The sequence below is a fragment of the Genypterus blacodes genome, unplaced genomic scaffold (assembly GCF_046128005.1).
Source record: "Genypterus blacodes isolate CSIRO-AG114 ecotype Tasmania unplaced genomic scaffold, CSIRO-AGI_Gbla_v1 ptg000122l_1, whole genome shotgun sequence".
NCBI lineage: Eukaryota > Metazoa > Chordata > Actinopteri > Ophidiiformes > Ophidiidae > Genypterus > Genypterus blacodes.
Genome location: NW_027466925.1, coordinates 529,122 through 542,489, shown reverse-complemented (window position 1 = coordinate 542,489; position 13,368 = coordinate 529,122). Strand labels below are relative to the sequence as shown.

Genomic DNA, 13,368 nt, shown 5'->3' with positions numbered 1-13,368 from the left:
AACAGAGTAAAAATACAGCTAAAAGTTTCCTTACGAGTAGTTTATGTCATTTCCTGCCGCATGAAAGACTAAAACCTCAATCTGCTGTTGGAATATCCACATTTACAGAATTGAAACATTGAAATTTGTATAATTATATTGTCCAAAATGTCTTTGTTTTATTGAACCCGAACCCGGACATCATCCGAGCGCCCACGTTTATATATCTCCCACTGACTGGGAACAATTCAATTCTGCCTTACCATAACCCTCATCGTAAAAACCTATAAACTACTATCTAAGTCTAAACTAGACTAATTGATTCATTGATTAATTGTTTCGTGTCATTTTACAGAGAGTTTTGCTTTTCCACTCCACCGCCGTTCGATTATAATCAACTTTAAACGACAGTGCTGTGTGGTGTAATTCTCTATAGTGCTATCAGAGTGATGAGATTTATCTTTAGTTTATCATTTGTAATCACAGTTGAACCACAGGGAGCTGAGCCCGCATGGGAGGTTCACGTGTAGCCAACCAGCAGTCACGGAAAACAATCCTTGAGCAGAAAGAAGAAATATTGAATTCTTTTAGAAGAGTAAAAGTAGTGAAAATTGAAAAAGCAAGTGGAAAAAAAAGTCCATTCACTAAGATTTTTGTCTCAGTGTGGATTTTTTCCTGTGTACTTGTCCCACAACACATTCGACAGAACCTTCGGCCTGAGCATGACGATCACCTTCATCATCATCATCATAATCATCATCATCTTCTCCTGATCTCCTCCAGCTTGTTCTCTGGAGACACACAACAGCTTCTTATCTGGACTTTTACTTTTTTTTGTCCTCCCTTTGTAGGCACGTTTGCTCCCCTCAGTCTTGACGGCATGCTACAGCTCCTCTGAGCTCCATGTGATCTGTGATGGCCCCAATCGGCTGAACCAGGCTCCTTTAAATCACTCCAGTTGACCTTGCAACCCGGCTCTACACACACACACACACACACACACACACACACACACACACACGCACACACACACCCTCCACAGCACACCTCCCCCTGGCTATAGGCAACAAGGGTTAATGCTGATGGAACGGGAAGAAAACCAGAATTGAAAACCTTGCAAAGTTAATGATCCGAACCCAGTGTCTGTTTTCCGAATCAGGCTGTACGTCTCGAAACACAGGTAACAGCTTCCACATGGATGACACATGCACGAGCAGAGAAGGGTCAAGATATCAGCCTTATCTTATCTTTCACTCGTTTTTGTGTTTTGTAACGTGGAGTGATTAAGTGACGTTTACACACGTTAACTCCAACTAATAGCACAGTTATCAGTTTATTGTGAAGGTCAAACCATGTGCTTATTGCGCATGTGACAGAAATAACCTTTGTTAAATCCTATTAATTACATTTTTTTAAATTCTTGGAAAAGCGTTCCAAAACAGTGACTTCATCGTCCTACAAGCGTTCCCATAATATCATCCTGTTGGCGCGTCCTCACTTCAGCCGTGGCAGCTGCATGAATCTGAGTGCTGCAGTTGAGACACACACACACACACACACACACACACACCTGTCAAGTCTTGATGAAGTATAAGTGGATCTGTGTGATGCTCATAATCAAAAGAGCATCAGAAATAGTTCAACGCCGCGCTCTAGACACAGCACAGCCTTCCTCTTTAGCGCTGATTGAGCGAGTAAGAGGCGTCTGTGAAAGTTGACATGAAAGCAGAAAGGGGGGAGGAAGAGGAGAAGTAAGCAAAGAAGAAGAAAAAGAGAAAGAGTGACAGCAGCCCTGTGTGCTGGTTCTATCTATTTGCAGTGAGAACGTATAGATATACAGTATATGTGACAGTGTGTGTGTGTGTGTGTAGACAGCTGCAGAAGGGGGGGGGGGGGTGCTGGTCGTGATCTCCTGCATGCGATTGGCGCAGCGTAAGTGACATCACAACTTTAGGCCTGACCTACTTACAGTGGGCCGTGACGTCATGGCTGTCTCTTACGCTCCATCTCTCCTTCTCTCCTTCTCTCTTTTCCTCCCGGTCTTTTCTTCCCTCCCTCATCATACAGACGCACACATGCAAAATGAAGAGAGAGAGAGAGAGAGAGAGAGAGAGAGAGAGAGAGAGAGAGAGAGAGAGAGGAGAGAGAGAGAGAGAGAGAGAGAAGGAGCGCGAGATAGATAGAGAAGAGGAGAACAGGAGGGAAGGACGTTGCCAGTAACCTAATTTCGACAGATTATAGCTGCATTCATGAATATTGATGGCTTGGAAAGCAGCGCTGGCCTCAGTGACGAGACAAATCGGGTAGACAAGCCTCCACCATATGGACAAACAGGCTCTTTGGGACATCGATCTGTGTTTAGTTACTGCGCACATTTATAGGGAGGTTACTTAATTATTATTGGGATGGAATTCAATACGAAATCTGGTTCCCAAACTACATTTAGCTGCAAAAGAAGCGTTTACATGCACTCAGAGTATTATGATCGGGGGGAAAATGCGTTTATGCCGTGCTCATGCATGGAATCAACAGGAGTCTCACTGAATATACACAACAGGCTTTGTGATGGCAGCACAAGGGAGAAATAAATGAGGCAATACTTCTTCGTCTCGCTGCAGGAGAATGAGCGTCCAGATAACATTATTGCTCCGCTTTGATCTGCCTGAGGTGGCTGTGATCAGCTGGTCTGATAGGGGGGGGAGGGGTCCGATCTATAAACCGCAGGCCCTGCAGAAAAAGTTTGGGAACCACTGACCTAATCTATTCGGCGATAACCTTTGAACTGTCACAGAATGAAAAATCAATCACACCCATTTCCCTTTTGCCACTTTGAGTTGTTATTGGCCATCTGGTTCTATTATTCTGGCTCACAACATTTCACACATGGTTTCCGTTTTGCTGTCATTTGCTGTCAAAGTTAAATGGACGGGGCTCATTCCTCAAACAATGCAGTATCTCATGAACAAATCCCTCTACTGAAACCAAACGTGGTGGACACGAACGCTCACTGCTTATGCAAGAAATGAGACATCAGTCGACCTGATGGTGGAACAACGACAACGCAGTATTGTCAATAGCGTTGCTTCAGTCCGTAATCTGAAGTTTCCTGTGTGAAACCAAATCAAACTGAGGATGAATGCCACACAAGTAACACCCCGTCTACAGGTTTTACAACCACTTTGTAGCATATCTTGCTGCTGAAGTCTGTGCAGAGTACATGAATTAATATATTACTGAGGAAAACAGATGTATTGTCAGATTCTGTGTTCCTGAACGCAAACAGATTATCTGTGAGGAGCAGGAACGCCGGGACTGATCACAGCCACAGGGTCGGATCTAATCTCAGCCCACAGGCAGCGTTGACTGACCTCTGCAGTCGCTGTGGAAAAGGAGTGATGGGTGTGATGGGAGAGATAGAGGAGGTTCAGCGAGGAAGACGTAGACGGAAAAATGATTTTATCGAACAAAAGCAGTCTTTCAACGGCTGGGGGGGGGGAGGGTTTCATTCTCACTAACTCAATTAAGGTGAGTCACAGAAACACAGACAGGGAGCAAACCGTGAATAGAGAGGAGACGCTCAAAGGTTGAGCAGATTAAAAAAGATTAAAGAAATGAGAGAGAGGGCGAGAAAGGGAGAAAGAAAGAGAGAGAAGGAGAGAGAGAGAGAGAGAGAGAGAGAGAGAGTGAGAGATAATCCCACTTTGCCTCTCCTTGCATAACATGACCGAGGGGAACAGAAAAAACCCAAACACCAACTGTTCCCTCTTCCTCTCTTTCTCTCACTATCTCTCTCTCTCTGCCCTCTGACCTGCTTTGGTGTGTGACAGAAGCACTCTTTCTCTCTCATTTACATTCACACCAGCAATGGGGCTAGTCACAGGGCAACCACAGCACAATGTCAGCAAACACGCACACACACACACACACACACACACACACACACACACACACTCTCTGATACAGTCGGGTTTTCCTCTATTCAGAGCCAAATTGAAGTGCACAGGCAACAACCTGGATATGAAGAGAGAGAGACTTTCTTTCACTGCAAACATGTTTTCCCTTAACAGCAGGCAGTGTACTTTGTTGTGCATTCAGCTCCCAAACACACATTGCAAAACATTACTTTTGGCGAGTTATTCATCCTTGTGCCGAGCCAGTTACTCAGGGAATTCGAACACTTCCAACACCAGTGAGAGCTCACAACAGATCAGCAGTCATAAATGTATCCAGCTGATCAGGTGATGCAGCAACATTGCATATTGTCTTTCCCAAAAAGGTACCGATAAATCACCCTGGAGGCTTTCGGCTCCATCTCTCCCTTCCGCTTTGTGCCTGGCTCCTGACCTCTCTCTGTAGCGGTGTAATATACTTTACGTTCTCCTCCTCCTCCCTCCTCCTCCTCCTCTCTCATCCCTTGCTTTCTCTTCAGCAGTGACCTCTGTTTGGCTCAGATTATTGTGTTGCCTCTGTCGTCTCTTTGATGTCGCCTGAAGTCCTGGCCCTCGTAGAAGGATGTGTCTCTCAATACAGACTCTCCACCGGCTTATTTAAGAGATCTGAACACAATTAAATGTCAAAATTATTATACATTGAAACATTTACTCATGTGTTGGCACCTAAAGCAAATAATTTCCATATATTTCCATGCACAAAAGGTGTACATTCTGTTGAACTGTGCAATTAACAAACAAGCTTAATTGCTTTTTAATCTTATCGCATGTGCAGTAGTCTCATAAATGTAAAAAAGCATGAAATATAGCAATGATTTCCGATGTATGTTTGACAAATATTCACTGGAGGTTACACTTATATATGTAACCCATCACCCAAATCAACTTTTAGCCATAAATCATTAATATTTCTGGCACTTGAAATGCAAAAAATATAATTTTAACACTTTTGTCGGATCAGAAAATCAATTAAGAGACACAAAGATGATTTAACTCTATACTTAAGTATTTCTGCGGCCTTTAGGATGAAAAGGAAGGTCAGGGTTTAATTTAGATGGGACTGATTGAATCACTTTTCTGGACACACACTCACTCTCGCTCTCTCTCTCTCTCTCTCTCTCTCTCTCTCTCTCTCTCTGTCCTCGTTACAGTACATAAGTGTGTGTGTGGGATTTCACCGATGAAGCTAATCTGAGCAAATGTTTTCCTCTGAGAACTATTACATCACACACATGTAAACACTCTGCTGTCACTAACATTAGTTTAGCCATGGCTTAATAATACCGATGCATACATGACTGTTCTATTTGCATTTATGTACATCACATGGTCAGATGTGAATGAGCGCTTCAAAGTGAAAATTGTCCTTTGACCTTCAGGGATAAATTGATGTAACACCCATCTTCGCTTCATCTTAAGTGTGTTGCTTAAGAGCAGAACTGGTGCTCAACTCGCAACCAACCTTTTAACACATCTTATAACATGTTACAAAACTATGCGCGCTCTGGCTTTGCACTGTAAGACGCCTCGGCATGAAGCGGCTCCTTGTCCTGGCTTGTTTTTTAAGGCCTCCTGTTTGAAAACGCTTCCATTCTCCACGGAGCATAAAGGCATCACTGTGCTGCAGGCCCGCGGCGGAATGTGACGTGATGATATCATCAGCAGTCTATTTGATCGTCCGAGTGTGGGGGAAATACAGTAAGCCACAGCTGTCTTTGCTGCTCAGAGACCCTGAAAACCATCAGAACTGAACGTGCAGTGAGTATCAACAGTGTGTGTGTGTGTGTGTGCAGGCGTATTGAGTAGAAAATTATAATTAATTATCCTTATTCTTACAACTCATGTGTGCTTCCTCATGGGACTTGGCTTGACAGGCTTAGAATTTATCAATCCATCCTCTTTCCATCAATCATCATCCAAGCATCAATTAACACAATAAATTACAGTAAGACACAAAAATTGAAAATTTTCGTATTTTAGATAAATAACATCTTGCATCTAGCGTAGGTTAGTAATCAACGCATATGGGGCCTTTGCATGCACCTCACACGTGTAGTATAAGCCTGAGTACATACAGTAAGTTATCTTACTATATGTTCATACTGTAGGTCCTGGTGTGTGATTGCATATGTTTATATATGAGATTTTTCGAATGATTGATGATGCTGATGAATGCAAGTCCTGTTAACTTTTAAACTGTGTCTGCTTTCTCCACAATTTCCTCTCTGCTCGCTGTGATCACTCCATCTGTCAGCTCCTTCTCCATCTGCCTCCTCTCTTCTATCATCCATAAGCGTGGTTCTCATCATGTCTTCCCTCTCTATAGTTTTGTCATTAATCTCACTTTGTCTATTGATCTGTCAGCCCCGTTTCCCTTTGCGTCTCTCTTTATGTCCGCCAGAGCTATTCTCATGCATCCATTACTGAGCTCCACAGCCAGGAGAATGGATATATATGTGAATTAATAAAGATGTTCAGGTTAATTCATCAATATTCCAGTTAACAAACAGGCTTGTTTGCTACATCGGATTCGTTTCTCACGCATGCACACTCACACTCACACACACGGCAGTTCAGGATCCAACATGGAAAACGTATTTATTCAAATTCAAACATGAAAAACGTGACATCGAATTAATGGACAAACATGGAGCCTGTTAGAGAGGAAACATAATGTTGAAGAGCAGAAAGGGCTTTTTGTTTGAGCGTGTGCAGCCCGATTAAAAGCAGGAAAGTGACTGAAGTCTGTGAAGCCTCTTTGCCCCTTTGTATTGTGATGCATTGCTGCCACCTGCTGGCGAGGACACCGTAGTACATGGATCACCTTCCCATGCTAAGTCTGTCAGTATTTTTTGTCCTGTCACCAGACTGACATTGCTCAGATGCTCATGTTCATTTTTGGGATTGCTATAAACATTACAGTAAATTGCATTCCATCGCATTCAAACGTGCATTTTGTGTCTTGCATTTAACCGATGCAATGCCAGAGTTCCGCATTTGTAGTTCTGAAGCGGAAGGAAGAGAGAAAAAAAAGGTAAAAGGTGCCAAATATGGAAATAAGGTTTGTATATGGGTGTGTGCGTGTGTGAGGAAGGGGGAAAGAGAGAGACAGAGAGCGAGCTACAATATATAATACAGAAACATCCAAACAATTAAACAGATATGAGGTCATGAATGCTGTGTACAAGTCCAGTGTGGCAAAACGGTCATACACCATTCTTTGGTGTATGCGTGTGTGTATGTGTGTCTGCCTGTGTCAGCCAGCATGCCGCATGGTTTAGGATTCGTCGTCATTGGCGCTGTCCCCGTCGTCCTCTCCCTCCTCCTGCTCCCCTTCGTCCTCATCTTCCTCTCTCCCTCTGCTTTTCACCTTTGGGAAACGGGAAGACGAGACCTCAGCTCTTTTTTTAACCACGCCCGCCGCCTTGCTCAATGACTTCCCCGTCCCATCCCTCACCTCCTCATCGTCTTCCAGCAAGTCGCCCTCCTCATCGGAGTCGTTGAGGTCTGGGCTCTCCCTGTCTCTGCTCCGTTTCAGACTGTCCTTCTGGCTGGAGGTGGAGGAGTGGAGGGGCGAAACCTCACCAGGTTCCGGTTTGGAGCTCTTCATCTCTGGACAGTCAGAGGGAGACAGAGAAATTACAAAATAATTTCGTGTTTGTTTTGACAGCATATCCCGTTTCATTTTACTGGTATTTCCCTGGGACGCCCACCTGACTTCTTGCCGTGGTCCTTCTCCATGTGCTCCAGGCTCTCCAGCAGGTAGTCCACCTTGTATTTGATCTGGGTGAGCTCACGCTTGATGGTCTGAAGATCATCTGCCTTCACTGCAGGAGGAAGAGGAAGAACACGCGTGGGATGGACCTAAAATTACCCTCGCCACATTCACTTTACTACTCGATGTTGGCTGTTGACTTACTGGTACGGGACGTCCTCTGGCTGCTCTTGGAGGAGGACGAAAAGCTGGTTTTGGTTCTCCGGCTCCCCCCGCCGCTCAGGCTGACTTTCGGGCGCTTGGAGGGGAAAACAGCACGGGAGAGGGGCGGTGGGGGAGGGGGCACCCGGGACTGGGTGTAGGAGTACATCCTAACAATGGAGAAACGCAAAGAGATCAAGGTGTTATGAATCCTATAACCATACTTCCAAACATCTGAGAATAGAATTATTTCTACATCCGTTTACACGTATAAACCTGAGGCACATACATTTCTGAATACAATGCAAACAATTCAGTATAAAGCATGCCCATCGTACCTATCATAGTAATCTCTTTGAAAGTCATAGTCCAAGTCGAAAGAGGAACTGTGAAGAGAGCGAGACGGGGGATGAGATAACTGTACGGATGACAATTGCCGTTATTGTTCATCAGCGTAAGCAGCCCTCACACACCTGTACATGTCTCCCGCGGAACGCTTCGGCGCCTTCGATCTGTGTGGCTTCGGCTCGCCCGCCAGGTTGATGTCTGAGCGGGAGAAAGCAAAGTGTCAAGGACGGAAGGATGAGGGTAAGAGTAAAAGAACGAATGTGCCAGGAGAGGGAGGAAAGGGCCAGAAAAAGACGTTGTGGACAGAATGTGTGAAATTCCAATTAGCACCTTTCAACACTTCTTCCCCTCCACCTGACGGAAAGTTATTTTGGAAGACGACCACAGGATTTACCCCTGCCAGGTGGTAATTGAAAATAATTATTCACATTTTTTAACCTGCTTTGGAGCATCAGATGAGTTACAACATTTAGAAATTGCTGTTTCTTTTGCCTTTATTCTTGGAACTTCGGAGATTTTACGGCAAACCTGCACAAAAATGCCACTTCCCTTTCTATCTTGTTTTCGAAATGTCTGTATTGAAGCACAAGAGGGCAGCGACTTTGACGTCGACCTCACCTAGCACTTGTCCGGCAACGACGCGGCCGTCCTCACCGCCCACGGCGTCCCGTGCGCTCCTCTCGTTGGAGTACTGAACGAAGGCGTAGCCCTTGTGGACGGAGCAGCCGACGATCTTGCCATACCTGGAAAAGATGGCCTCCACGTCGGCCTTGGTCACCAGCAGGGTGTTGAGGTTGCCGATGAAGACGCGGGAGTTGAGGGAGCGCGGGTCAGTCTTGTTGGTCACGTTGCTGGCCATCAGGCTGGAGGTGGGGGACGTCCACCTGGGCGGGGGAGGAGAGAGGCGGAGACGGGAGAGGCCTTAACTTTGAGTATCTCGACGAAAGTAAATTCAAAGATCTGGCTTCTACTTCCTGCCTCCTACAATGCTGGGCGGTGGAAGATGTACTCAAATCCTTTACTTAAGCATAAATAATATCATGACCTCAGGCCATGTTGGATTTAGGTACAAAGTATAGCAAAATGTTACATGTCAGACTGAAAATGAGCTTAAGTGCAGGACTGGAGTAGATCTGCAGGGTTTGACGAGTTCACTCACTCCATTGTGTCGCTGCTCTGGTCGCTGGAGGTCTGCCTGCCTGCCTGTGTCTGTTGGAGAGAAGAGGGTCATTACTTGTGCCTGGGGGAGGTGGGAGTGTATAGTACTGCAATATTATGTGGATTTTATGTGGACACCCGCACACTACTTGGGGAAATGCGGGATTCACTTTACATTGCAAGTAAAGCTACGCTCAGTTAAGTCAACTCTCTGTTAATCTTTAAAGCTGCTCGTTTTTATAAACTTCAGCCCTTACAAATCCACATCTCACCTGCCAAAATCCAACATTGCCAGCTGGGTTAGACTGTGACCCAGTACTCATCTGTCTCTCTCTCCATTTCACTCTGGGCTGTGGCTGCTATAGGGGGGATTATGCTCTTCGCAGCTGTCTGTCCGGCCAAAGCTTAATAATCTTCCCTCTCTACGTGATTTGGCGATGTTTCCGTTCACCGTCCAACAACCACAAGATAGCTTTGTAAATGTTTGTGTAAATTCTTTGTGTAACATCGATATGAAGTGCAGATATTAAAGCTGGGGGGTTTATATTGGTTTATGTTCACATGATCGGGACGCCAACCGGTTCGTTTTGGGAGATTTCAATAAAGCAACGTTGCCGGGGGTTGAGTGGACAAAATAACAGGAAGAGCTCAACCATAAAGGACAATGGGGCTCTCTGCATTATGACTTAGTACTGTGGACGTCCGATAATTTGACAATAGTTCCTGCATCAGAATTAATGGTGGTAACATGAACTTTACTGCCATTAGGCGCCAACTGTCAGCTTTAAGAAGATAAAAGGTATATATGGTTCAGGTTTTGATATTCACTGCGGCGAGTTCAGAATGAATACCACGTTTGGATGTATTGTTATTGTGTCTATTGGCTGTGATTTCTAGGAGGGCTCTGTTGCTTAAAGGGTTCATTGCTAACCATGTCCACTCATTCTATACATGTGTGCACTGGAATGGCATCACATGTACTTCATTACAATGGCAATGCTTTCATTTGTCCGTGTTATATAATAATGCATACTAGAGATGTCCAGTGTCACATGGAGCTGGAATTATTTGATATGGGTGAGTGTTTGTGCTTAAACTGTACAACATTCTGCAGATGCAGCGCTTCAGTCATGCCTGAGGCTGAGATTTTGGAAGTATCAGGTCGGTCCTTTTAAATAGGTACAGTATGCTTAACATTCTGTGTATGGATGTGAAAGTAAAATGTTAAGTTCTCCTCCTGACTGAAAAAAAGATCTGGATTCGTTTGGCTCATTTCTCCAAGGAGAATAAATGTGTTTATGACTTTTACTCAAATAGAATCTGTATTTTTTAACCTTTAAGTAGTTAAAGGCTGTTTTTGAAACGTATGCATGCTTATTTAAGGGGGAGTAATATTTGGGAGTAATAATGGGGACATTGTGAGCCACAGTTCTTAAGGGGGAGTATCTTTCTGTGTTTGAGTGTGTAATGGTTTAATCAATGACATGCACACTCACAAATCAAAACAAAATCACATTGCAAAGGAAAGGCCGCAAACATTATTTCATCTTTGTCAGTGCCAGTCGATAAACTGAGGGCAGGATGTAGAGGAGATGGCAGGGGTGCCCTATAATTGACACAGCTTAATGTGTTTCATTGTTAAATACTGGAACGCTTGTGTGAGGCTCCTCTAGGATGACAGTGATGTGATACTGTTGAAAATTAATCATTTCCATCACACCACAAAAAGACACTACATGCCACTTGCTCTGGGAAATTCAAAAGGGGGAGAGACAGACTAAATCACAAAGGGGGAGAAAACAGAAGTGGAATGTTAAAAAAAAAAAAAAAAGATGCAGAGGTGGAGGTTAAAAAAAAAAAATAAAAAAAAAAGAGATAAACCAAAAAAAGGTTGAGACCAACTTACGATTTGCCGCAGCTCAAAAAAGTGGCTTCAAAAACTAAACAGGGGGGAAACAAAAAAGGTAATATTAGAAATGATGTCCTGAAAAATCACTCTGAAATGTGTCACTGTAACAAGCAGGAGAAAAACTATGGAGGGGGGGGGGGGGCAAAAGTGAAAAATAAAATGTCACACAAGATAAATGTTTCCAAAATACAACCCCAAGTCACTTCAGTATCTACCTTGAATTTACATGTCGTGTCAAATGATGAAAACACACACAGATGATGGAAAGCTATGTTCTCTGGGCTGTATTGGTCTAATATTGTCTGCTTCTGCTACTATATTACAATGTAAACAAGGCTCTTATGGAAACATATCGGTACTGTCATGGGACAATTGGCATGGTAATCTGAAACCCCCGCCCTACCAACTCTTTCATCTTCCCCGTGGAGGTCAGAGCACTGGGCACCCCCTGAGCCTGGAGGGGCCCCTGCTCAAGGACACTTTCAGGCCCTGGTGGGTGTGTGGTGGAAGGGAGTTCAGGTCAAGAAGGTTTGGGAATCCAATAACCAACCAGCCTGATCAGTCAGCTATATGTGAAATCGATTATCCTTGAGAGGGTGGGAGAGAAACAAAAGGCCTGTGCAAGGTTGGCCTGCATAAGCATCACAGCCAGGCCCATCAACAGGCCTTTCTCCTGTTTCTAAGCAGCTCAGCAACTCAAAATAAACTGTAATGAATGCGTGGGCTTCTGTATCTGCAAAAAAAACTTTATTGATTGTAAGAATTACCAAAATGCACATATGATGTCACACCAGAGCTACCGAATTCCAAAAATAAGGACGTCCTTGACTGTACAACACACCAAACACTGTTGTGTAAGTGTTCCTTTAAAAAGCACCCTCATGTCTCTGGGGGGAAAACAGGTACATCCTGTAAAATAATATCACTCCTGAGATTTGCTGCACAAAATACCGTCTCCGCACTGCCAAAATCACAGAGAAAACACGAAAAACACGTCTGCTCAGTCAATTTCAACGACTGCAAATCAAGTAACATGTGAGGGCAAAACAAAGGACGAGAATAAAAAGCCTTCTAAAAACACATTTCCACAAAAATGGTGACCCGCTTTCAACACCGTCCAGAAAAGACTGCAATAATCTTCCATTATTTCTTGCCTTAAAAATACGACCACAATAAGATACACAAGCTCAAACAGCAGCCCTGGAAAAACGGAAGTTTCAAATGTCTTATTGGAAAAATAAAGTTAAAAATATCGTCATAAAACTAGTTTCTGCGCAGCTTAAATGTGCCACCCGCTGCATCACAAAATGTACGCCACTAAAGCCAACACAGTCTGAGGAATAGCAGCCAGGAAAAACGCATTAAAAATAAAAAATAAAAAAGCTCCAAAGACGGTTCAAAGTTAGAAAAAAAATAAAAAATAGAAAAATCTCTCGGTTAAAAATACTCACCAGGAGCTTACTATTAAAAATGAGTAAAATTCAACGTTGTTTATACTTGAGTTAAGATCCTCTTACGGCTCTGCAGGCTGATGCCACCTTGAAAACAGTGGGCTTAAAATGGCGACTAACAGTCCTCACAACAGGACGGCCGCTCCCACTCAGATATACCGGCCTGTGATTGGATGTTGATCACACCCAACGAGAAATATCCTTCACTGATTGGTCAACAGACTGCTAACCGCCCATTGAATGACGGAGGTTGGACGCAACGTTATTGCTATATTATCATCGTTATTATTACAAAACGAATCAATAAAAGAAACGTATATTTTATTTTAGTGGGAAGTTCGTTTTGCATGCTTTTACTATCTATATAAGATGATGTGTTGCAAATACTTGATATAATGTGACACTACAAATAACACTATAAATGCACCTCAGCAGTATAGAAACGTATTCAATCATTCTATTGTCAGGCAACACAATATTTACCAATATATTTTTCTGTGTTACTACTTGAAGAAAGAAATGGACCATTTCTGGTATTTTGAGTATAGCTTATCCAATAATAATAATACTAATAATAATAATGTTAATACATACAATATCAGTTACAACTACATTGATAACTATAAAATCTACAGACAAAATTAGATAATTAATAAA

General features: G+C 43.4%; 1 protein-coding gene across 2 annotated transcripts; it reads right to left on the bottom strand.

Moving 5' to 3' along the window:
* Positions 1 to 6,492: 6,492 nt before the first annotated feature.
* Positions 6,493 to 12,821, bottom strand: hnrnpc (heterogeneous nuclear ribonucleoprotein C). Of its 2 annotated transcripts, XM_076162526.1 has the most exons (11): positions 12,712 to 12,821; positions 11,258 to 11,291; positions 9,353 to 9,402; positions 8,812 to 9,077; positions 8,524 to 8,589; positions 8,319 to 8,391; positions 8,184 to 8,231; positions 7,849 to 8,015; positions 7,643 to 7,756; positions 7,387 to 7,541; positions 6,493 to 7,299 (listed from the first exon to the last, which is right to left on the bottom strand). In XM_076162526.1, the coding sequence occupies exons 3-11, from the start codon at positions 9,355 to 9,357 to the stop codon at positions 7,207 to 7,209; spliced, it is 987 nt and encodes a 328-aa protein (XP_076018641.1). In that variant the 5' UTR covers positions 9,358 to 9,402; positions 11,258 to 11,291; positions 12,712 to 12,821; the 3' UTR covers positions 6,493 to 7,206. The 2 variants fall into 2 exon arrangements, with proteins under 2 accessions (XP_076018641.1, XP_076018642.1); XM_076162527.1 differs by lacking the exon at positions 8,524 to 8,589.
* Between the last annotated feature and the right edge of the window lie 547 nt (positions 12,822 to 13,368).

Bases quoted from the DNA above. Each gene is read 5' to 3' on its own strand.
- hnrnpc (XM_076162526.1), bottom strand. The intron at 8,590-8,811 runs GTGAGGTCGACG...ACCACCTGGCAG, and splicing joins CGTTGCCGGACAAGTGCTAG to GGGTAAATCCTGTGGTCGTC. The intron at 8,232-8,318 runs GTGTGTGAGGGC...CTCTCTTCACAG, and splicing joins TCCGCGGGAGACATGTACAG to TTCCTCTTTCGACTTGGACT.